Source organism: Podarcis raffonei, chromosome 11 (assembly GCF_027172205.1).
Source record: "Podarcis raffonei isolate rPodRaf1 chromosome 11, rPodRaf1.pri, whole genome shotgun sequence".
In the NCBI taxonomy this organism is placed as follows: domain Eukaryota; kingdom Metazoa; phylum Chordata; class Lepidosauria; order Squamata; family Lacertidae; genus Podarcis; species Podarcis raffonei.
The window spans coordinates 59,163,291-59,187,072 of NC_070612.1; the positions used below are offsets into that span (position 1 = coordinate 59,163,291).

Here is a 23,782-nt window from a genome sequence, read left to right on the forward strand (position 1 = left end):
AAATCAGAAAATGCAAGCGGGGAGGGGAAGGGTCCATGGTGTGATGTTATGTGTGAACCAGCCCTTACTGAACTCTATTTAACAGTTCCTGTTTTCCAGGAATCTGAGGACCATATTCAATAAATAAATGGTTCATTCTAAGTTTGGGCTCTGGTTCCGTTTCATTCCCACAACTCACACCAGGGCAACTCCTTATTGACCTTGTTACCTGCCTTCAGCCATCTGGATAGGGTGGGAAACAAATGGCAGGCAGGGAAGGGCTCACAATAAAAGTATATTTCTTTGGCAGATAAGAGGGTAATAGCACAATGCATTGGAGTTTGCAGGCAAGCAGCAATAAACAAGAGGAAGTCTGGAATGATAAGCAAACATTTTGTTTGGTTTGCACTTCGGGGGGAAGTGGAGGCTTCGCTCCTTAGAAGACAGTCAACTTTGATCTTTAAATAACTTCCTCCTAATAACTGTAATTTAACCTGCCTGTGCCCAGCAGTTCTCCGGATTCCTCTAAGACTCTGGGTGGTTGCTTCGCAGAAGGCAGCAGAGAGTTTCTATGTAATTAAAATTACAGCTGCAGAGAACTATTCGTTGAGCTTTCAAATCTTGGTGCCAAAAACAACATCTCTACTTGTGAGGGCAGACTCCTGAGATGCCTGAGACTCCAAATTAAAACTCACAATGCACAGCGATAATAAAGCCGCTGTTCCAAGGTTGGCACAGGAATTAAGAAGGGTGACATCTGCTTCCCCCTGAACCAGAGCTTTCAAATTCACCTTCGTTCACCATGCTCTTCCATTCACTGCCGTGCCATCTACACAAATACTTTCCCTCCAATAATTCTACAGGTGCCTAGTATAAGAGGGCAAGGATTTTATTGGATCCAGAGTTTCAGGGCTCCTTCTTGCCTCCTACCTGTGCAAAACTTAAAATCACCATCACCTAGAATGGAACATTTTGGCCCTCAAGGGATTGGCTTGGAATTTCTATATGCTTCTGTAAGGATCACCCAACAAATTCCCAATTGCTTTTTCGGCTGTGGCTCCGATCTGGTGGAACGCTCTGTCACAAGAGACTAGGGTCCTGCGGGACTTGACATCTTTCCGCAGGGCCTGCAAGACAGAGCTGTTCCACCAGGCCTTTGGTCAGGGCACAGCCTGACTCCCTCCTTTGGCAATCTTCGCGGAGCTCTGGCCCAATGGTTGCCATTGGTTTGAGTTGAATTAATTTTATAATGAATTATTTTAGAGTGTTGTGTTGTACTGTTGTACTGTTTTATTGTTGTTAGCCGCCCTGAGCCCGGCTTCGGCTGGGGAGGGTGGGATATAAATAAAATTTATTATTATTAATAGTGCCCATAGCATAATAGTTTCTTCTTTATAGAAGATTTGCTATCTTCTCATTGCAGATCTATTTTCTATTTTTCATGGCCAAGTTAGGATCAGTTAGCAGAAGTGGCAAAGGGGAGGGATGGACCAAAAAAAAAAAAAAAAAAAAAAGACTTTCCTCTACAACAGTCAACATACATAGGCAATGAAAGCAAATTTATAACATAAGAAGTCTCCTTTCTATGTGGAGGGATGCAACCAGAAACTACCGTATTTTTCGCTCTATAACACGCACCCAACCATAACACGCACGTAGTTTTTAGAGGAGGAAAATCCGTAGGCATGCCACCCGTAGGCATTCCCTCCATAACACACACAGACATTTCCCCTTACTTTTTAGGAGGAAAAAAGTGAGTGTTATGGTGCAAAAAATACGGTATTTTCCAGAGTGCTTCAGTGGCCACTTGTAGTAAGCTCTTTGGCTTCTAGGCCAGGGCATAGCTGTCAACTTTCCCCTTTTCTTGCGAGGAATCCTATTTGGAATAAGGGAATTTCCCTTAAAAAAGGGAAACATTGACAGCTATGGGCCAGGGTCGACCTACTCTCCTTCATAGGCTTTGGGGCAGCTTTGTCCTAAAACTGGCACCAATGGCAGCTGCTGTGCAGGGGCTTCTGCACCTTTAATTAACTATTAGAAGTGTAGGAGCCCTGCACAGTTTTGCATCTGGCCATGCTGAGCATAGCTGTCAAGTGTCCCTTATTTGAAGGGACAGTCCCTTATTCCAGCGCCATGTCCCGCTGCTGTCCCTTATTGATGGATGCCCCTTAAATGTCCCTTAAACGATGTCCCTTAAATTTCAAAGGAAGCAGCTCCTCTCCCTCCCTCCCTGCCGGCCAGGGAGGAGGGAGGCTCCAACTGTGTTGCTTGGCTGTGTTGCTCACCCAATAAGAAGTCTAAGAACGACTGGGGGGTGGAGCTTGAATGCCTTGTGTGTGGCTAGTTAATGCAAGCTGAGGGGGTTTTTGAATGCTGGACGCCATTTTGTTGCATGTGCTGCTGCAAACTTTTCAGTGCAAAGCCAGGCCGGGGAGCCATCTTAAGTTGAGGCTGCATAGGCCTTGTGGTGCATGTGATTCAGATTCTATTCAGTTGAACTTCTGGTTACAAAGTTGGTTGGACAGTGTTCTCGAAGCTACCCAGCATGAGTTTGACCAGACTGCAGGAGGACAGGAAGACTGGAGTGCCTGGAACAGGTGAGGCTGCTGGTCCCTTATTTTGGCTGCTGGTCCCTTATTTTCAAGGCTGCTGGTCCCTTATTTTCAAATCTGTAAGTTGACAGCTATACCATGCTGGCTGGGCCCAGTCCAGCTTGGAAGATCAATCTCACTTCCCTCCCACCTTATACCATTCTTTGCTACCAGAGGCAACAGCATAATCCGTCTGCAAGCCCCTGCTTTACACAATCCTTGCTTCATGTCATTTTTATGTCCGACGACTCTGGGGTAAATGAACTAAGAATACTTTGAGGACGCGGGCTAAAAATAAAGGCAACCACCGTGCTGTGTAGCAAAATTAATGTTTGAGGCTGAAGGAAATCTCCATGCAGTGGTGAGAAAGCAAAGGGTGTTTATTGCTAGCAATAATGGCTCAGTGCGATCACTCTCCGAAAGCTGAGCAAAGCCCAAAAGGGTGGGCCTGCTAATATACATACTGTAGCTGTTATCTGTTAAAGCAATACACATGCATAAACTTCCTCCAATCTAAAGTTACAACACACTACTAATTATACCATGTATGGTCTTTCCTTTATTACCTATTCATTAGGCAAGGAAACAAAGGACTGGCTCTTGTCAAACGTAGACACTTGAAAATGTTGTTTACAACCTTGGGAGTAAAGCTGCTCCTAGCACAAGATAAGGCACAAGGCCTCTAGCCCCTGGGAAAAAATAAAATCCCTCTGTCATCCTCTAGAATAGATCCTGTCATGACGCAATGGCCGAACCAGGCTGTGACGTTGGAGAGGAGCTGAAAAGCACATGTGGGGGGAAAGAGCTAATTTCATTTGAGTACCAGTTGCCAAAATAGCATCTAATAAAAAGCCTTCAAACTGTGACAGTTCAATATAAACACCCACAAGGATGCCTTGGCAAGCTGCTTGACTCGTCACCAGCCTGCTCCTGCTTTTCCTGTGCGAGACCTCGACACAAAACTCGCCCACACAGGTATGCAGCTGCGTAGTGACAGCGGAGACCTGCAGGTGCCTGTGAGTACTGCCATTTCTGAGGGGAGAAAGAAAGGCAACTTCTCCCTTGCTCAAAGTCTTCCATCGGCAGCTAAACCTGCTGCCATTATTTATAAAAAGAAGGGGGAGTAAGAACCCTGTTGCCATACATCGACTCTTTTTAATGTATAGACATTTTACCCTAGAAATAGGCAGTGAAGTCACCCTTTGGGCTTATTACACTGCCATTATCGTTAACAAACAGTGGAGTCACAAGGAAATCTACAATGCACCAAAGCCAGGAACAGATTATTGAAAGGTTGTAAGATGGAAGGCAGAGCACAACATGCTAAGGAATGGTTTTTTTTCTTTCTTTCTTTTGCAGTGCACAGATGGCCTCTCAAAATTCTCTACCCTATTTGTCAGCAGAGAAACTGATGGAGTGGGGCATTTCACTAAATTTCTCCACGGGGAGGGGAGACAGTCACAGACAGTCTCTCTCTCTCTCTCTCTCTCTCTCTCTCTCTCTCTCTCTCTCTCTCACACACACACACACACACACACACAGAGTGATTTTTTCTGGGGGGGATGCAGGGGTACCACTAAACATTTTGTGAATCTAAGTTTGGCCTCATTGAGGGGCAGTATTTCAATATGAGTAGGAAAATGAGAGTACCCCTAAACATTTTTAAAGAAAAAAAGCACTGCGCTCTCTCTCTCTCTCTCTCTCTCTCTCTCTCTCTCACACACACACACACACACACACACACACACGACTGTTGCACCGTACAAGCACATCCTTGAGCACTCTGTATTTGTGTAAAAGGCAGCTACTACAAAAATGGCAGAGAGGAAATTCCATAAAGTGGCCCTTTAAACAAACTGAGAGTGGGGTCCGTGGGCAGAAAAAATAATTTCCCCAGAAAATGTCTACTGAATAATTAAAACCTAGCAAAAACATATAACATTTATGGAAAAAGTTAGCTTACTCCAGGAAGTATTAGCTTGCAACCAAAGCACAAAACAACCCCAAAGTAGAGCACCCTTTAAGCCTCCAAGCAGGTAGAGGAGCGTGCAGAAGCTCAGTAGGTTACACCTTCTTGGTAAACATTGGGAAGGTTTGCTTATTTTGAGTCAACCTGGTGACAGACAAAGTCAGATTCCTATAGTGCAATAAACAACCTGATACAGGTCAGTGCAGAGTACAAGTATCCGAGTTTTATTTTCCATTCATTTGTGTGTGCCTGCGCTATTGTTATATTTTGTTGTGGCTTAATTTGTGACAGGCTTTGACTTTCTGGCATTCAAAAGGGGTTGGACTTCTTCTCACCGCTGAAGAACGTGTACCTCTTACAAAGAAGCTGTGATTGCTTCTATTATCTAATATATACACACCTTAATATTTACTTAGTTACACTTACTCTTAAGGGGGGGGGGATTACATGTTGATAAGAAGTCTTTACTGGTTTTGGGAGGAACTCAAAGTGTTTCCCCTCAGGGCTTTTCTTTTATCCTGCAAGGCAGCTGTAGGTGACTTTGAATGATGTAGAGGGGAAAGGGGAAGTTTAACCATTGCCTTTCCAGTCACTTGTCCTCCCTAAATCTCTCCACCCCCCCCGCTGCGTTCCCATCTGTGCTAGAAAAGATACCCTGCTCTCATATCTTTGGCCCTGCAAGCACAAGAGGAGCTTAGGGTGACTCTGAGTAGACAAATGGCTACCAAGAAAAAGGGGATCCGTCCTTTGCAGGCAGGTATCTGATGAAACCCAGAACTACTTTAACACTTTAACAAATGATAGCAAATGACACTCTCTAGCTTTCTCCATAATCCAGCACATGTTTGCAATTTGGTCTCTGGTTCCTCTGCCTCTTCTAAATCCAGCTTGCACTTTTGGGAGTTCTCGGTCCACATACTGCTTGAGCCTTCCCTTGTAGAATTTTAAGCATAACCTTGCTAGCATGTGAAATGAGTGCAATTGTGCAGTACACAGCAAACTATGGCAAGTTCTTAAAGAAATGGGAGTGCCTGATCACCTCATCTGTCTCCTGAGAAATCTCTATGTGGGACAAGAAGCTACAGTTAGAACTGGATATGGATCAACGGATTGGTTCAAAATTGGGAAAGGAGTACGACAAGGCTGTATATTGTCTCCCTGCTTATTTAACTTATATGCAGAATTCATCATGCGAAAGGCTGGGCTGGATGAATCCGAAGCCGGAATTAAGATTGCCGGAAGAAATATCAACAACCTCAGATATGCAGATGACACAACCTTGATGGCAGAAAGTGAGGAGGAATTAAAGAAACTTTTATTGAGGGTGAAAGGGCAGAGTGCAAAATATGGTCTGAAGCTCAACATCAAAAAAATGAAGATCATGGCCACTGGTCCCATCACCTCCTGGCAAATAGAAGGGGAAGAAATGGAGGCAGTAAGAGATTTTACTTTCTTGGGCTCCATGATCACTGCAGATGGTGACAGCAGTCGCGAAATTAAAAGACGCCTGCTTCTTGGGAGAAAAGCAATGACAAACCTAGACAACATCTTAAAAAGCAGAGACATCACCTTGCCAACAAAGGTCCGTATAGTTAAAGCCATGGTTTTCCCAGTAGTGATGTATGGAAGTGAGAGCTGGACCATAAAGAAGGCTGATCGCCGAAGAATTGATGCTTTTGAATTCTGGTGCTGGAGGAGACTCTTGAGAGTCCCATGGACTGCAAGAAGATCAAACCTCTCCATTCTTAAGGAAATCAGCCCTGAGTGCTCACTGGAAGGACAGATCCTGAAGCTGAGGCTCCAATACTTTGGCCACCTCATGAGAAGAGAAGACTCCCTGGAAAAGACCCTGATGTTGGGAAAGATGGAGGGCAGAAGGAGAAGGGGACGGCAGAGGACGAGATGGTTGGACAGTGTTCTCGAAGCTACAAACATGAGTCTGACCAAACTGCGGGAGGCAGTGGAAGACAGGAGTGCCTGGCGTGCTCTGGTCCAGGGGGTCACAAAGAGTCGGACACGACTAAACGACTAAACAACAACAAAGCAAATGACACGTTGAAATTCCATCCCCACAACACGAGGTATTTCTCAGTGACCATGAAATGTACGTAAATACAAAGGAAACAAAAGTAAGGTGTTTTATGCAATGATGTTAACACAGGCGAGCCCTGAGAGATAGCTCAGTCAGTAGAGCACGAGACTTTTAATCTCAGGGCTGTGGGTTCAATCCCCATGTTGGGCAAAAGACTGGAGGGGGTTGGATTCGATTATCCTTGTGATCCCCTCCAACTCTGCAATTCTATGATTATAAGCCGGATCATTCCTTTCCCTTTCTCCTGCAGGCCAAATTTGTCAGATGGATGGGGCCAGCCACCTGTCAATCATCTGATGTCATTTGACAACTCAGAAGGGGCTCCACTGAACCCCTTTGAAGGCTGGCTGTCAGTGCCAATCAGCTGATAACTGCTTAGAGCCCTATGAATACAAACAACTTGCAAACTGACTTCAGAGTGAGTTTTAACAGATTTTACCAGTTTTGATTGGATCAGCATACTAAATTTGTGATATGTACTGAGGAGAAAACAAGAATTACAATATGTCTTGCAGTCTATATATGGTAGCACTTACTGTGGATGTGTGCCGACAATTTAGGCTTGATTTATATAGGACCATAGTGGGATTTTGTGCCTGTTAAGCCTACAGAAATGATAAGGGCTGTGGAATTATACAGAGGAATTATATCAAAGGAAAACACCATCCCAGTTAGTTAAAGGTAAAGGGACCCCTGACCATTAGGTCCAGTCGTGACCGACTCTGGGGTTGTGGCGCTCATCTCGCTTTATTGGCCGAGGGAGCCGGTGTACAGCTTCCGGGTCATGTGGCCAGCATGACTAAGCTGCTTCTGGCGAACCAGAGCAGCGCATGGAAACACTGTTTACCTTCCCGCTGGAGCAGTACCTATTTATCTACTTGCACTTTGACGTGCTTTTGAACTGCTAGGTTGGCAGGAGCAGGGACTGAGCAACAGGAGCTCATCCCGTCGTGGGGATTCGAACCGCCAACCTTCTGATCGGCAAGTCCTAGGCTCTGTGGTTTAACCCACAGCGCCACCCACGTCCCTTATCCCAGTTAGTTAGTAATGTGTGATTGAGGGAGGTTTGCTTTCAAATGGGAACCAAACTGAGTTCCTCCTAGTGAATTCAAGAATACCTTGCAAAGTTGCTGTTTGTAAATCCCCTTGAGATAAATGCTAATGAGTCACCTGAGTCAGGTGCCAAACAGAAAGAATGGGAAACTTCCTGTCTTAAGGGAACAACACTGTGAGCCAAACACAGCCAAACACCCCAGACCTCAGCAAAAGAAGGAAATGACCCCCGTCAGTATGAACACCCAGCTCAGTTCAAACTGAAGAAGTTCAGTTGTATAAGGCTGCAATTTTGCAAAATGTTGAAAGAACACTTTGGGGGGGGGGAGGATAAATATTTATTGCCAAGATCTGGGGTTTGCATGCCAAGCAAATCTGATGGTCATAATTTATCATTCTGTTTTCTCTTTCACAGAATAAGAAAGGGGGGAAATGCTATATGTCATTCATGTCTTAAGACATAGTGGGCTTGCTTTTAAAAAGAACTATCATGTTTTTACATGTTTCCTGCACTGGACAATAGAAGTACTTTCCCAGCCTGTCTGTTGTACGATTTCAGAGAGGCTCTAAACAAACAAACAAACAAACAAACAAACAAACAAACAAAGCCTTTGTAGCTAGCACCATGCAACAGCACAACATGCCAATTATCCAAAGGTTATCTCTCTCCACAGTTGTCCCTGCAGCATCTCTTAATAGCTGTGCCGACAGAGTGCAGAATATCATTAACAATCTGACAGAGCAGAAGGGGCCGGGCCTATTTGCCATGTAAACAGGCAAGCGGCAGACAATAATTTTGGATGCAAACTAATATCTCAGCAAATCAGTGCAGGCGTCATGGAGTGCCGGTTACTAACACATTAAGAAAGATGGTTATGTAGACACTGGTAACCAACACTTGCTTTTCCACTATGCACCGCAGAGCTAAGAGATACACAGATCAGGCAAATGAACAGCTGATACAACAGTCAGTGGCAAATATGCAGTTTCAATAGTAAAAAGACACAAGCTTACTACACGTTCCAGTGTCTTTTACAGTTGATCAATGTCTTGCTTTGATCATACTTTTACGCAACCTTCCTCCCAAACAACAACACAAAGAGTAAAAAGAATACAAAGATTTTTACAAAGCAAAACCTTCAAATATCTTCCCAGCTAATTGATTTCAAGGATGCAAAAGACTTCAGATATCTGGGTAAGCAGGCTTGCTTTAAAATTCTGCCTAAATACAGGCAACAACCGATTTATGCACGTCCAAATGATAACGCATGGCACAAAATCTGGAAGTGACCCTAAAATGTCACTAAAATAAAATAAAATAATAATAATAATAATAATAATAATAATAATAATAATAATAATAATAAATTTATTATTTATACCCCGCCCATCTGGCTGAGTTTCCCCAGCCACTCTGGGCGGCTCCCAATCAGTGTTAAAAACAGTACAGCGTTACATATTAAAAACTTCCCTGAACAGGGCTGCCTTAAGATGTCTTCTGAATGTCAGGTAATTATTTATCTCTTTGACATCTGATGGGAGGGCGTTCCACAGGGCGGGCGCCACTACCGAGAAGGCCCTCTGTCTGGTTCCCTGTAGCCTCACTTCTCGCAATGAGGGAACCGCCAGAAGGCCCTCGGCGCTGGATCTCAGTGTCCGGGCTGAACGATGGGGGTGGAGACGCTCCTTCAGGTATACAGGACTGAGGCCGTTTAGGGCTTTAAAGGTCAGCACCAACACTTTGAATTGTGCTCGGAAACGTACTGGGAGCCAATGCAGATCTCTCAGAACCGGTGTTATGTGGTCCCGGCGGCCACTCCCAGTCACCAGTCTAGCTGCCGCATTCTGGATTAATTGTAGTTTCCGGGTCACCTTCAAAGGTAGCCCCACGTAGAGCGCGTTGCAGTAGTCCAAGCGTGAGATAACTAGAGCATGCACCACTCTGGCGAGACAGTTCGCGGGCAGGTAGGGTCTTAGCCTGCGTACCAGATGGAGCTGGTAGACAGCTGCTCTAGACACAGAATTGATCTACGCCTCCATGGACAGCTGTGGGTCCAGAATGACTCCCAGGCTGCGCACCTGGTCCTTCAGGGGCACAGTTACCCCATTCAAGACCAGGGAATCCCCCACACCTGCCCGCCCCCTGTCCCCCAAAAACAGTACTTCTGTCTTGTCAGGATTCAACCTCAAGGAACGGGGTGGAGATGAAGCACTGCTGGAAAGTCAGCACCAGTTAGGCAGCCTGCTGGGGCCACCCCTGCTGTTTATATGGCCTTTGGTGGTTGATATTGTAGGAGGTGATGTTTTCGCTCCCACACTGTTTAGGGCCTTATACTTGGAACTGGGCCTGGTAGTTAACTGGCAGCCAGTATAGTGTTTTCAGGACCAGTGAAACATGGTTCAATTGGTCTGCCACACTAGCTGCAGCTTCCAGGCTGTCTTTGAGCCCCACATAGAGCATACATGTGGAGCCCAAATGCAAGGTCACTAGAGCATGGCCTACTGTAGTCAGGCTATTCTGGCTCAGAAACAGCTATGGCTGTCAAACGAAAAACAAATCAACTCTAGCTACTGAGGCCACTTGGGATTCCGGTGACAGATCTGAATCTAGGCGCACTCCCAGACCATGAGTGTGTCTTCACGGGGAGTGCAACTCACCCTGCAGATCACTCACCTAATTCCAGGACTCGAAAACCACCCACCCACAGCACTTGGATTTTATCAGGATTCAGCTTCAGATTACTGGCCCCCATCCAGCCCATCACTGCTTCTAGGCACTGATCCAAATTTTTCACAGCCTCTTCTGGTATAAATGGAACGGTGAGATAAAGCCGCATATTATCAGCATGCCGTAGACACCATGCTCCAAATCCCTGGATGACAACTCCCAATGGTTTCATATAGATGTTGAAAAGCGTAAGAGACAGAATAGACCCCTTGAGGACCCCATGGCCTAAATGCCCTGCAGGCAAGAACAGAACCATTGTAATACAATGGCTCCAACTCCCCCCCCCCAAGATGTTCCAGAAACCTTGATCAACGGTGTCAAAAACCACTGAGAGATTAAGGAGAACCAACAGGGTCACACTCTGTCCCTCTTGCATAGCTTGGTCAAGGTGGCAGGGACTGTCTTGGTGCTAAAACTAGACCTAAAACCAGAGGTCTGGATAATTTGCTTCCTCCAGACACACCTGCCACTGGCTGGCCACAACCCTCTCCATCATCTTGCCCATGAAGGGAATACTAGAAACTGGGTGAATGTTTCCTAAAACCTCTTGGTCCTCTTCAGGAGGGGTTGTACTACCACCTCTTTCAAGGTGGTGGGCATAACTCCCTCAAGTGGTGTGGCATTTACCACTCCTAGTCAATCCCCTCCTACTTGATTTCATCAATCATAATGGATGGGGATCAATAGGACATGTCGTTAGCCTCAGTACCGCAAGTGTCCTGTCCATGTCCAGGATAGGATCATTATTACTATTTGTCTTTATCAAGACAATCATTTCCTCCCATGTTGGTTCAGGGAAATGTTAGGAAGTCACTGTCCCACTTCTGCTTTAGAAGGGGACTAGGGCCTTAGGGTGGAGCAACTTTGGACAGTATGCAATAAAGGAGGGCTAACTAAGAGGTCCTGGGAGCTTTGGGTACACCGGACCAATCTAGCATCTGAAAGAAGGCTTAACCACACCCCAGAAGAATGGCTAAGGGCATACAGACTCGCCTGAGTTCGACCTCTGTCTGCTACCGTTCTTTCAAAGTTTACCTAGCAGCCAGGCTAGGCTGGTGCAGAAACCACCTCTCAGCAATTGGGCAGATGAAGGCCAATTCATAATTTGAATTATGAAAATAAAGTAGAAGTATTTTACCCATCTAGTTCTGCGTTGCTTCTCTCTTTCCTCTCCTACTTCCACAGTGGGCACTATAAACTACAAACAACCTAAGATTCTGATTTTAAGGCTTTCTGACATCAAGGAACCCTTCCTATATTGCTTTGCCCACTGAGGATGTTTAAATAAAAATATCTATGGCCTTTTAAACTGCGTGCATGTGGGGGTATTGTCTTTGTTTGTCACTATGGTATGTATTTTTGTGTTTTTTGTATTGTAAACTGCCTTGTGATCCTCAGATGAAAGGCGGTATATAAATTTAAGAAATGTTTATAGTGGAGTTATAAACTCCATTATATGTTTATAATGGAGCCCCTTCTGTGTTGCAAAGGATTCTGGGGCATGTCCTAGGGCTCTCTAATGAGCATCACCATTGTCCCATGTGGGTTGAAAACGTACCTTAGAATGTGTCCTAAAACAGTCTTGTGCATTCATTTGTCCCCTGCTGGGGAAGACAAGAAGTGACTGGCAAGCTGGCTTTGGGGGAAGCTGGTCTGCCACTACTGATTTATTTTTTTCCATTGAGGAGTTCCAGGATTTCCCAGAAGAGAGTTTGAAAACCCTGTTATGGGAGGATATTTTTCCATGATAGAAAGCAAGAGATCTGTGCAGGCCCGTCTTACCCATAGAGGCTAGTGGCGCAGGGCGCCAAGTTCTGGAGGGCACCAGGTGAGAGTCCGGGGAACACCAAACAAGTGTGCTGAGTGAGTGAGGGTGCGTGCGCCACTCCTGCCGAATGTCGGCTCGGTGTTTTCCCTTTTAGCCTGCAGGCGCCGAATTCTGCAGGGTGCCAGAAAGCTAAAAGGGAAAAAACCGAGCCGACACTCGGCAGGAGTGGTGCACACGCCCTCGCTCATTCAGTGTAGGCAACTCTGGGAAGGGGGGGGGTGCCGGAGGGATCTTTGCACCATGGCGCCGGATATGCTTAAGACGACCCTGGCTCTGTGATCTCTCTTCCTCTAAGCTGACACTCACACCATACATTTAAAGCACTCCTCTGCCACTTTAACAGTCATAGTTTCTCCCAAAGAATCCTGGGAACTGTAGTTTGTTAAAAGTATAGATACAATTCCCAGCACCCTTAACAAACCACCTTCCCCAGGATTCTCTGACTGTTAAAGTAGAATAAGAGCGTTTTTTAAAACAAATGTATGGTGCAGATGTAACCTAACTTGCCAGATAGACTTATTTTGAAGCTACTGCCCTAGAGGCATTATTGTCTCGTAAAGTGTAAAAAGTGCTGAAACTTTGCGGATGCAAATTAGCCAGTGGCAAGCCTTTCCTGCCCCAAGGTCTTAAAACTGCACGTGAAAGTCATGTTCGCTTGTGTGATGTGATGTCATTTTCGTAGTGTAACAATGTACTAGCTTGGAAGGCTAAAGCTTGGGAAGACAACATGTGACAGAAATCTAGTTCAGATGTTCACTAATTGCAAAGTATGGATCACTGGAGGAAGCAACAGACAATGCAAACCAAAATAAGAGTGTTCTTTTTCGGCTCTTAATTAAAACAGTTGTATGAAAATAAATACTGTCCTTGTGTGGTGGTGCAGTTTCCTCTGCCTTGCCACTAAGCCATATGTAACAATTCACTTTTGAAGCAGGATGTCTGCAGACAATGGAACTGCTCAAAATCGGTTCTGTCCTCTCACAGAACCAGGCCACTAAGCGAAGAATGAGGTGGCTAAAGAGCACGACTCTTTATTTACACGTGATCAAAACCAAATGCTGTTAGCCCATGACTTGTTGCTTTACAATAACCACAGCCACTTGCCTCATTAAAAGAAGTTAGCAACAAAGACAGCAATAAATAATCAGTTTAGCACTGAAGCTTTTATCTTTTGTGAAGTCCTTTGTATGTTGATCAACAAATTGATCCATAAGCAATGACTGAACGCTTGTTGCTCTGCAGGGAGTTCACAAATGCATGGGAACATGATTATGTCACCATCGGAAGGTAGGAATTGTGAGATGGCAGCAACATGCAACCCATTGATGTTGTGGTGCATGATTTTTAACTGATACAGTCCTACCTCGGGTTACAGACACTTTGGGTTGCGTGATTTCAGGATGCGCACAGCGCTGAACCTGAAAGTACCAGAATGGGTTACTTCCAGGTTTTGGCGCACGTGCAGAAGCGCTAAATCGCATTTTGCACATGTGCAGAAGCACCAAATCATGACCCGTGCTTGCGCAGACGTGGTGAGGCGGGTTGCTGGCGCTGTGGGTTGCGGACGCTGCGGGTTGTGAACGTGCTTCCCGCACAGATCACGTCCACAACCCGAGCGTCCACTGTATTTTCTTTCCAGTAAGATCTGGTCTCTCTCAGGCTTAAGAACAGATATGGTGGTTGTGTTATCATTGATATGACGTGGCAGATCAAACTGACCAGTCAGCATTCATTGAGAAATGCTTTTTCCTTATTCATGTCAAGTGAGCTCTCAGGTCTCAGAAGAAACTTGTAAGCTACTCATGAGCAGGAATAAAAGGAAAGATTAGCCAAGCAGCTATTTCATTTTTAATAGTTATCAACTCACAGCTAGCATGTTGGATCAGAACCAGAGTTCAGTAGGTCAGTATCTTCACTGAGAAAATAATGTGCCAAAAGCTGTTTCTCAAAAGTTTTCTTCTGAAAAAGAGGCTTCTATTTACCTGCCTCATTCCTCAGGGAGCTTTAGAATTTTTTTATAATTTCAGTGAGTGTGGTGTTTCCAGATTTTAAGTCTCAGGGGAGGAATGTCTCCCCCTGGGCTGAAGGGTAGGACACTGGGGAGGCTGACCACTGAGAGCCTGGGCGCACTCACTGATTTTGTTTTTTTAAGAAGGTGCTCCCTTTTACCTAAAAAAATAAATAAATCCACACTGATTTCTTTATAAGTAAAAAGATTACTCTTTTCACAAATGAACATCAGCCAGGAGCAGGGTAGGCAGCCTCCCTGGGTCACCCTGCTCAGAAAGAGTCCAGCAATGACACCATGGGGTTTTCAGGGCAGGCGCTTGGGATGACTGAAGGAGGCAAATCATGGGAAAGATGGCTTGTAGAATGAAAGAAAGGACACTCACAAGAACCTCTGCTCATCTCAAAAGTAAGTGCAACAAAAATCTTGCATCTCACCCATGAGAATTTTACTTAATTTTCCTTTCCCCTTTGAAAATTTTGGAATGCAATTTCTTTTCTCATTAATGGATGCAGAATATTCATGAAAAAATGCAGAAGGCATTTTCCAGCAGAAGGCTAGTCTGAGACTTTGGCCAGCCAGACGGCTCAAGGAAATTCATAAAGCAAGACAAGCCGGCAATACGTGGAGCCGACTATTTCTTCCCAACATCTGGTGGTCAGCATGTTATATTCTCTGCGACTACAGAATTGCATTTTTGGATATCATACATAGCTAGAAATCACCACAGAAAATTGTCTCGGTTTATTTATTTTAAAAGCCAAAGGATGAATTTAACATTGCACTATTATGGAACAAAGGAACCAACTCCCATCTCCCCCCCCCCTTGGTGTGCCAATCTGGAATTCTCCTGACCCCCCTGGGCAAGCTTTGTGGGGCCTGAGCAAAGGAGCAGGGAAAGCACTGTTGTGCTCCTGCTGGTGCAACTGGCCCCAAGTATGAAAGTGGCAGCCATAAAGTGTATATTATACAAGATGTATAATATTTCAGTTTTACAGAGTGAAAGATCAGTCTAACAGTTAATGAATTGCCCTCTGGCCCTCAATTGATTTATGACCGGGTAGGGATTTTAATCCAGGTCTCCCAGATAAAAGTCAAATACTATACCCACTGGAGCACTCAGCAGGATATATTTCCTAAAGTGTCCATCCTTGACACTTTAAACTCAACTCTACTAACATTTTCTGCTTGTAGATTAATAATGGTTTCTGTATCACTCTTTGCACAAGCCACATGGCAGTTTAGAACAAAATTAAGTAAAATAATCAGTAAGGTCTATAAAATGACACAACCTCTAAAAATAACAGCACAAATACTGGCTTCAATTGCTGCAACAAGATGGCAGACTGAAGCCAAAGTTATTAAAAACAACAAATCACTTACCCTGTAGTAATCTGTGCTATACACGTCTCTTGACATTCCAAAATCTCCTATCTTCACCAGTAAGTTTTCACCAACCAGGCAATTCCGAGTGGCAAGGTCACGATGCACAAAATGCTGTGATGCCAAGTAAACCATGCCAGCTGCAATCTGCTGGGCAATATGTAACATCTGTGACTGGGTTAGCTCAGTTAGATGACTCCCTTCAGCCATCAGAGCTGCATCAGGTCCATGTGCCCTGTATGGAACACAGGAGAGTGTAAGCAGATCCGTTTATTCATTTCCTTTAAGTTTAAAACGTGCACACACAATGGAAGAACCATATGGGAGATGAAGATCCATGCGCCCCAATCTCTTTAATGACCATCTGTTTTGAAGAGCAAGCAAAGTGCTTATTGAGTTTATATCTCCCATAACAACAGTCCTTTTCCAGGTTAAGAATCTCAGTTGTATGATGCATGAAAACATCAAGGCCTGGATTAACAGACCTCAGGCTCATCCACACTTACATGTCTAGGCACAGGTCCTGGCTTTCCAGGTTCCTGTCCAAGCCCCGCTGGGACTTTCCCTGCAAAAACCCGCTCTTTACCTCTAAACTGGAGCAAACAGCAATCTGAGGAAAGCCTGAATTGCTGTTTGCGCCGATTCAGCAGTAAAGAGCAGGTTTTCCTGGGGAAAGAGGCAGGGCAAAAAAACAAAGCACTTGGACATGGCTGGGAAAGTGTGAAGACATGCCTAGAAAGTGAGGGGCAAAGGGTGAGTGTGGATGAGCCCTTGTCTCTACAAATGAAAAAGGACTTGCTGGTCTCTGCCAAGACTTAGCAGAACACATAGAAACCCTACATATTCTGCCTTGGGCTCCATGGAGGAAAGCCAAATATAATATGACAACAGCTGTTCATAAGCTTAGCATGAGGTATCATAGAATTGTAGAGTTGGAAGGGAAGAAGAAGAAAAGTTTGGATTTGATATCCTGCTTTATCACTACCCTTGTTGTTGTTGTTTAGTCATTTAGTCATGTCCGACTCTTCGTGACCCCCTGGACCAGAGCACGCCAGGCACTCCTGTCTTCCACTGCCTCCCGCAGTTTGGTCAAACTCATGCTGGTAGCTTCAAGAACACTATCCAACCATCTCATCCTCTGTCGTCCCCTTCTCCTTGGGCCCTCCATCTTTCCCAACATCAGGGTCTTTTCCAGGGAGTCTTCTCTTCTCATGAGGTGGCCAAAGTATTGGAGCCTCAGCTTCAGGACCTGTCCTTCCAGTGAGCACCCAGGGCTGATTTCTTTAAACAGGACACCTTTTTTCATGTATTCAACTCCTCCTCCTCCTCAAAATTGTGTGGGTAGCTTTTAACATTGGCAGAAAAACAAACTGTGAAGCAGCACTCCCTTCTGCAGTCACGGCACATATCGTACGTAGTTAGTCTTTGTTAATAATATTTGACTATCATCCATTAGAATTATTTCCATCTAAATTTGATTTTTAAAAATAAAAATGACTGGCTCTTCTTTTTCATTTTTGTCCAATTTATATCTAGAACAGACACACAGCTGTGTGTGGCTGCCACATTTCATTTTTTTGTTTAGGTTTCCTCCGCCTAACTGCTACCCACAAGAAGGCTCCCTGACCTTCAGATCCTGGCCTGCAATTTGGCCCTGTACTGCAGGAAACCAGCACTGTGAAGGACGTAGAGAGTTTACTTTTTCCTGGCGGCCATGGGGGGCGCTGCAGGGTAAGAAATAAATGTTCCTTTGCCTCACGATCAGCAAGCAGCCTTTTATTAAGCTGCGTCAAATGGCAGAAGAAAGCCAGACTTAAGCGCAAGCTCAAGAGCAATTCAGCATTCTAAACTTGAGGAATAACTAACAACAGAAGGCAGAGAGAAAGAGTGCAAAAGAAAGACCATGTGTTGCTGTGGTATAATCCCAAATCAAAACTCAAGAGACAAATGTAAATGAATAAGTGCTTCAAATGCTATTAAACGGGTGCCATTATTATGAATTTTTAATGTTTGCATTCAATTGTGGGAAGCTGCCTTGCGCTGCTCATCCAGGCCACATCAGCTGGCACTATCGGTCTATTAATAGCATGGATCTCTCTCCCCACATTTGTTTGGGAGTAAAGCCTACAGTGGGATTTACTTCCAAGTAAACATGTGTCAGGCCAGGCTGCCAGTAAGGTATTCTCCCTGTGGAAATGGCACATGCCTTTTTGGGATGAAATGGCTGCGCTGTTAAACACAGGCTGCCTGTATCCCAGTGACCGCAATTTAGGCAGCCTTCCTCTCTCCAAAGCAAAGCAGTTTGGAGAATGCTAATGGTATCTCACATCAGGAACTCTGTTAGCTAAAGAAGGATCTGCTCTGAAACACATCATTCCTTTAAGGCACATTCAAAGCACCTTATTGCCCTCTAAGTAGTCTGGGCACTGCAGTTTGTTGAGGGCTGCTGGGAATTGTAGTGTTGTGAGTGGTAAACTACAGGGATCCCAAATGCTTTGAGGGAAACTATGTGCTTCAAATATGCTTTAAAGGTATAAGCATCCATTAGATGCCAGTTGTGTATACAATGGACTTACAAAGGGGAAGAAACAGGATCACAGCAGCAAGTTCTGCTACTCAACCTATGTACATTCACTAAACCATGCAATCCCTTCATGTGGTACAAACAGTACACGCACAGACTTAGATGTCATCTGGGAATCTGATTTCTGTTGACGTAATCACAGGTCACATGAACACAAGGCCTGCTCTAGCTTTCTGGGGACGCTTGGATGCAAGATATCAACAAGGCCTTATCTCTTCTCTTTCCTCCTTAAACGTCGCTTCTTCCTCTATCATACTAATAAAGTGTCAAGCTAGGAGGATGGGTTAGATCCACTGGATGCCTTTAAGAAATGTTACTCGTGTGCAGAAACATGCACTAGAGTTTCAGCCTCCTAAATTTTTCAATGGTGGTTGACTGCATCTTGACGCTAATGCATTTATATATGTAACTACAAGAACAAAAAGCAGACAACCACCTGCACAGATAATGAAGGTTGACAGGGAAGCTGAAACTAAATAGAAAAAACTAAGGGCTCGTCCACATTGCCACTTGCCCCACAACTTGCCCCCAGGAAAACCTGCTGTTTATCGCTGAATCAGAGCAAATGTCAATCATGTTTTCTCTGGATTTTAGTGCTAAAGAGAGTGTTTGCTGGGGGAAAGTTGTGTGGCAAAGGCAAAACTGCTTGGACTCACACTTTCTAGGAACAAGCCAAGTGGAAGTGAGGACAATCCCTAATTTAGGCTGCAATTTTAACTCCACTTACCCAGGAAATAAGCCTTATGAAATTCAACAGGGCTTACTTCTGAGTAGGCATGGGTAGGACTGCACCATTAGAATATTAGCTAGTGAAAATGATTTCTCTGTTCAAAATGGTATCTTGAGGAATGTTTACTGTTGATGTGTGGTCTTTAGGTAATATGACTGCCAAAATACCCTTCCTAGCAGAAGACCTAATTCCAAAATAAAGTTTGGCATCCAAAAGGCATCTCCAGGAGCCCAATAATTGTGCCAGATCATGTGGTCCATGCAATACACTCATAGATGATCCTATAAGCTCAGGCTGGATAGTTTTGGAACACAGGATTGGAGGACAGAGCCAGATTTTGAGAATGTGCCCCGTGTTTAAATGTTTTCATATGGCTCAATTCCTATGATCTCTCACAGCACTTGACATCTACTTTCCTAAATTCAACTGGATAGTTTCAGCACCAGTTTGTTGTTGTTGTTTTTTGGTATACTTCTTCTCTTTCCCATGGTTTGCAGAATTTTCATGAGTCCTATGTTCCCCATTCTTGAGTCTAAATCCTACCTTTTGTGCACTGGAAGCTTCTCCCAGCCCAAGCCTGAGATGTGTGCCATTTTATAATGTATACGTGTGAGTAAGCCCCATGGTGTTAAATGGGACTTACTCCCAGGTAAAAATGTATAGGATTGGAAGCTAAGGGTTGTATGTGACTAAGTCTTACTCAGCGTAGACCCACTGAAATAGTAACTTGAGCCATGACTTTTGGTGGCACATAATAAACAAAACCAAAACCCATCAAAATGCAAGTTATGAAATATCTGGGCTATATTCTCATTATTGGCCAACACTGTTGGATACCTGATGGACTCTAGTCCACAAAAACTTGTGTTGTAATGCATGTATTAGTCTTTAAGGTGCTATAATGCTTTAAGGTTCTGCTGCAACAGAACAGCCCAACGTTATTTCTCTAAAAGCTATTTCCACTTTTGTACACAATTAGCAGATGTTTCTTTATGAATTTACCTGAGGAACTTGTTAAGATCTCCATGCTTCATGTATTCAAAGACCATGATGAGAGGATCTCCTTCCACACATACCCCATAAAACTTCACAATGTGTTCATGCTGTAAGTTAGTTAATAGTTCTGCCTCCCGGTGGAAGTCTTTGCGGGCATTATCGCTAGCATCTTTTAGCGCCTGTGAGGAAAGAGTCAAACAAAGTTAAGAGAAAAACATCACACACTTTCAGAAACTTGGCAACTACTTTTTTTGTTTTGGGAGGAATCACGCCGTCAAGGGTGTTGTGTGTTGCACTATTTCCTTCTGCAATTTCTTATGCCATAGGTCACCCGGGAGCCTAAGTCACCAGGTACTTACATGGTGGCAAGTTGTCTTTCAAGTTCTCTTCTTGGGCGATACATAAAGGTAGAGGTAAAGGTACCCCTGCCTGTACGGGCCAGTCTTGACAGACTCTGGGGTTGTGCGCCCATCTCACTCAAGAGGCCGGGGGCCAGCGCTGTCCGGAGACACTTCCGGGTCACGTGGCCAGCGTGACAAAGCTGCATCTGGCAAGCCAGCGCAGCACACGGAACGCCGTTTACCTTCCCGCTGGTAAGCGGTCCCTATTTATCTACTTGCACCCGGGGGTGCTTTCGAACTGCTAGGTTGGCAGGCACTGGGACCGAACAGCGGGAGCGCATCCCGCCACGGGGATTCGAACCGCCGACCTTTCGATCAGCAAGCCCTAGGCGCTGAGGCTTTTACCCACAGCGCCACCCACGTCCCACTGGGCGATACATATTTTTTCCATTTTTCCATACTGTTACATTCAACAACATGGTGACCTTTCCTCCTCAGAAACATTGCACCCAAGTATCAAGACTCTTGGCGCAGTCTGTGTTGCCAAATGGAACTATTTTGCAAGGAACAGCTATGTCAAAGCTATGTACCAGATATAGCTGTATTCACACTGTAAAAAATCCCCAATGGTCTGAAAATCTCTCACAGAACTGAAAATGAAATTACCAACTTGGCAGGAAAAAATGAAGAGTGTATGTGTGCGCGCGTGCATGTGTGTAAGCGAGAGAGAAAGAGGGAACATGCTATAAACCCTCAAATTCAAACACATTTAGATTGCATTCAAACATGGGGTTTATTGCATGAGTTTTACAGATACTAGCACTTCTGTTTTTTTTTTTTTATAATAATTTTTTATTACAGGTTTTTATAATAACACAAACATATAACAAATACATAAACAAAAAAAAAAACAAAACAGAACAAAAAAAAAACATGTACCATTTCGTATCTTAGTTTCTTATACCTTTCTTCCCCGACTTCCTCATGCCTCCCTTTTCTGTATTCCAAGTTCTTATCAAATACTCAGCAAATCTTCCCTTATTTTAATTAAAATTTAAACTAATCTTCCTTATTCTCCTTGTCTTAACCATTGCTAATAGTAACCATTTACTTTCCAGTCCAACATCATTCTAACTTTCATTAATTTTATAATATTTCTTTAAATAGTCCTTGAACTTTTTCCATTCTTCTTGCGCTGCTTCTCTTCCCTGGTTTCGGATTCTGCTCGTCATTTCCGCCAAGCCCATGTAGTCTATCACCTTCATCTGCCATTCTTCCAGTGTGGGTAAATCTTGCGTCTTCCAGTACTTCGCAATGAGTATTCTAGCTGCTGTTGTAGCGTACATAAAGAAAGTTATATCTGTCTTTAACACCCCCTGGCCGACAATACCCAAGAGAAAGGCCTCTGGTTTCTTGGGGAAAGTATATTTAAATACCTTTTTCAGTTCATTATAGATCATTTCCCAGAATGCCTTAATCTTCGGGCACGTCCACCAGAGGTGAAAGAATGTACCTTCCTTTTCCTTGCATTTCCAACATTTATTGTCAGGCAAATGGTAAATCTTTGCAAGCTTGACTGGAGTTATGTACCACCTATAGATCATTTTCATAATATTCTCTCTTAAGGCATTACATGCCGTAAATTTCATCCCGGTGGTCCAGATACTAGCACTTCTGTCCCAATTTTCAATGTTCCCTAACTACGGCTTTTTGCTTGATATACCACCGCGTCATGTTAAATTTCATTTGCACTAGTGAGTGTGGTGTGACACAACAACAAATGTCATTGGATATGTCACACTCGCCTTCCCTTTCCAGGCTTGGGTGCTTCCATTCCCCCATGATTCACTGCACTGTATGCCAAACTGCCATGCAGAATTTCATTATGTGAATAAAACCCTTCTGATATTATGGGTTTCCAGGGTTGAAAAAGGATTTTTTTCTGGAAACAACATAGAAATGAGCACTAGAACTCTGACTAGACTTGGCTAGTCTTCCAAGATGGGGATTTTACTTTGTGTGAAAGATCACATGAAAGGCAAAAATCATCAGGTGAGGAAACACCAGGAAGATGGAACGAAGTGCTGTCTGAATGCAGCCTTAGTTGGGGAAGGTGGAATGGTGAACTCATGTTTTTCATCTCTGAGGAGTAGCAGCTGTTTTCCGTGATGGAGCTGTTGCCGTGGTAACTGTACACTGTCCGTCAATACAGCCAAATGCACACTGTCTCTAAGCCCAGATAGATTGTTGATGCTTGAGAATTATTGCTGCTAGAACATCTTTGTGTCCCCAATCTAGTCCTTTCAGAACAGCAGAAACTCCCTTAATCAAAATTCTGCTTGTCTCTCTCTCCCACCCCAACTGCAGTCCTTTTCGGTAATTCAGTTCAGGGAAAATGAATGCGCAGGGTGGGAGCATCTCAGCGGCAGGGCCTACCTCTCATCTATATGTGCTCATTAGAAAACCCAAAGAGAGGGCATCACTGACTACCATTCATGATGGCTCTGGTCTGCCTCCATGGTCAGAGGCACTAATACTTCTGCATACCAGTTGCTGGAAACCAGTGCTGCTTGCAGATTACCCACAAGTCTCTGGTTGGCCACTGTGAGAACAGGATGCTAGACTAGATGGGCCACTGACATGGTCCAGCAGGCTCTTCCTATGTTCTTATGTCCACACATGCATGTGCAGGATCTCTTCCAATGTTCTCATGAAGGTTAGGGGTAGAACCATCAACAAGCACACACCCCTTCCATGCAGGTTCTTTATCTGTGTGCTGAACTATAGAGAAGACCCTAAGCCTTCTACCATATTGCTCTCTGTGGCTTTAACAGCCTTCGCTTTTCCATTAAGGTAAAGGGACCCCTGACCGTTAGGTCCAGTCGTGGACGACTCTGGGGTTGCAGTGCTCATCTCGCTTTACTGGCCGAGGGAGCCAGTGTACAGCTTCCGGGTCATGTGGCCAGCATGACTAAGCTGCTTCTGGTGAACCAGAGCAGCTTACGGAAATGCCGTTTACCTTCCTGCCGGAGCGGTACCTATTTATCTACTTGCACTTTGACGTGCTTTCAAACTGCTAGGTTGGCAGGAGCAGGGACTGAGCAACAGGAGCTCACCCCATTGCGGGGATTCGAACCGCTGACTTTCTGATCTGCAAGTCCTAGGCTCTGTGGTTTAACCCACAGCGCCACCCGCGTTCCCTTCCATTAAGCTACAGTACTTTTTTAAAATTCCTCCTCTAGCGCCTTTTCTTTTCTTGAAGTCTTTTCTACACCACCCTAATGGAACAATACAAAAAAAGTGTAACAGGAATATCCTGCAGCAAAGACAAAAGCCACACTTTTGCAATCAGAATTCTATTCTGTGGAGAACAACAAATTCTGTCTTATCTTGTCTGCTGCTTTCATATTGTTATGAGTTTGTACATGGCCTCTCCATCTGCTTGCTTTTAGAGGGCTTATAGCAGCACTGTGTGTTACTCAAATCTCAGCTAAATCTTT

At 44.4% G+C, this 23,782-nt stretch overlaps 1 protein-coding gene and 1 non-coding gene across 9 annotated transcripts in view; one reads left to right on the forward strand and one right to left on the reverse strand.

Moving 5' to 3' along the window:
- Positions 1-23,782, reverse strand: part of NTRK2 (neurotrophic receptor tyrosine kinase 2) — a 180,176-nt gene that overhangs the window by 7,812 nt on the left and 148,582 nt on the right. For all 8 annotated transcript variants that reach the window (XM_053408872.1, XM_053408870.1, XM_053408871.1 and 5 more), the window contains 2 exons: positions 19,948-20,120; positions 15,632-15,866 (listed from right to left, as the gene is read on the reverse strand). In XM_053408872.1, the coding sequence (XP_053264847.1) occupies positions 15,632-15,866; positions 19,948-20,120 (408 nt within the window). The remainder of the gene's footprint in view (positions 1-15,631; positions 15,867-19,947; positions 20,121-23,782) is intronic.
- TRNAK-UUU (transfer RNA lysine (anticodon UUU)) lies at positions 6,705-6,781 on the forward strand. The gene has a single exon. It is a non-coding gene; the product is annotated as a tRNA-Lys (tRNA).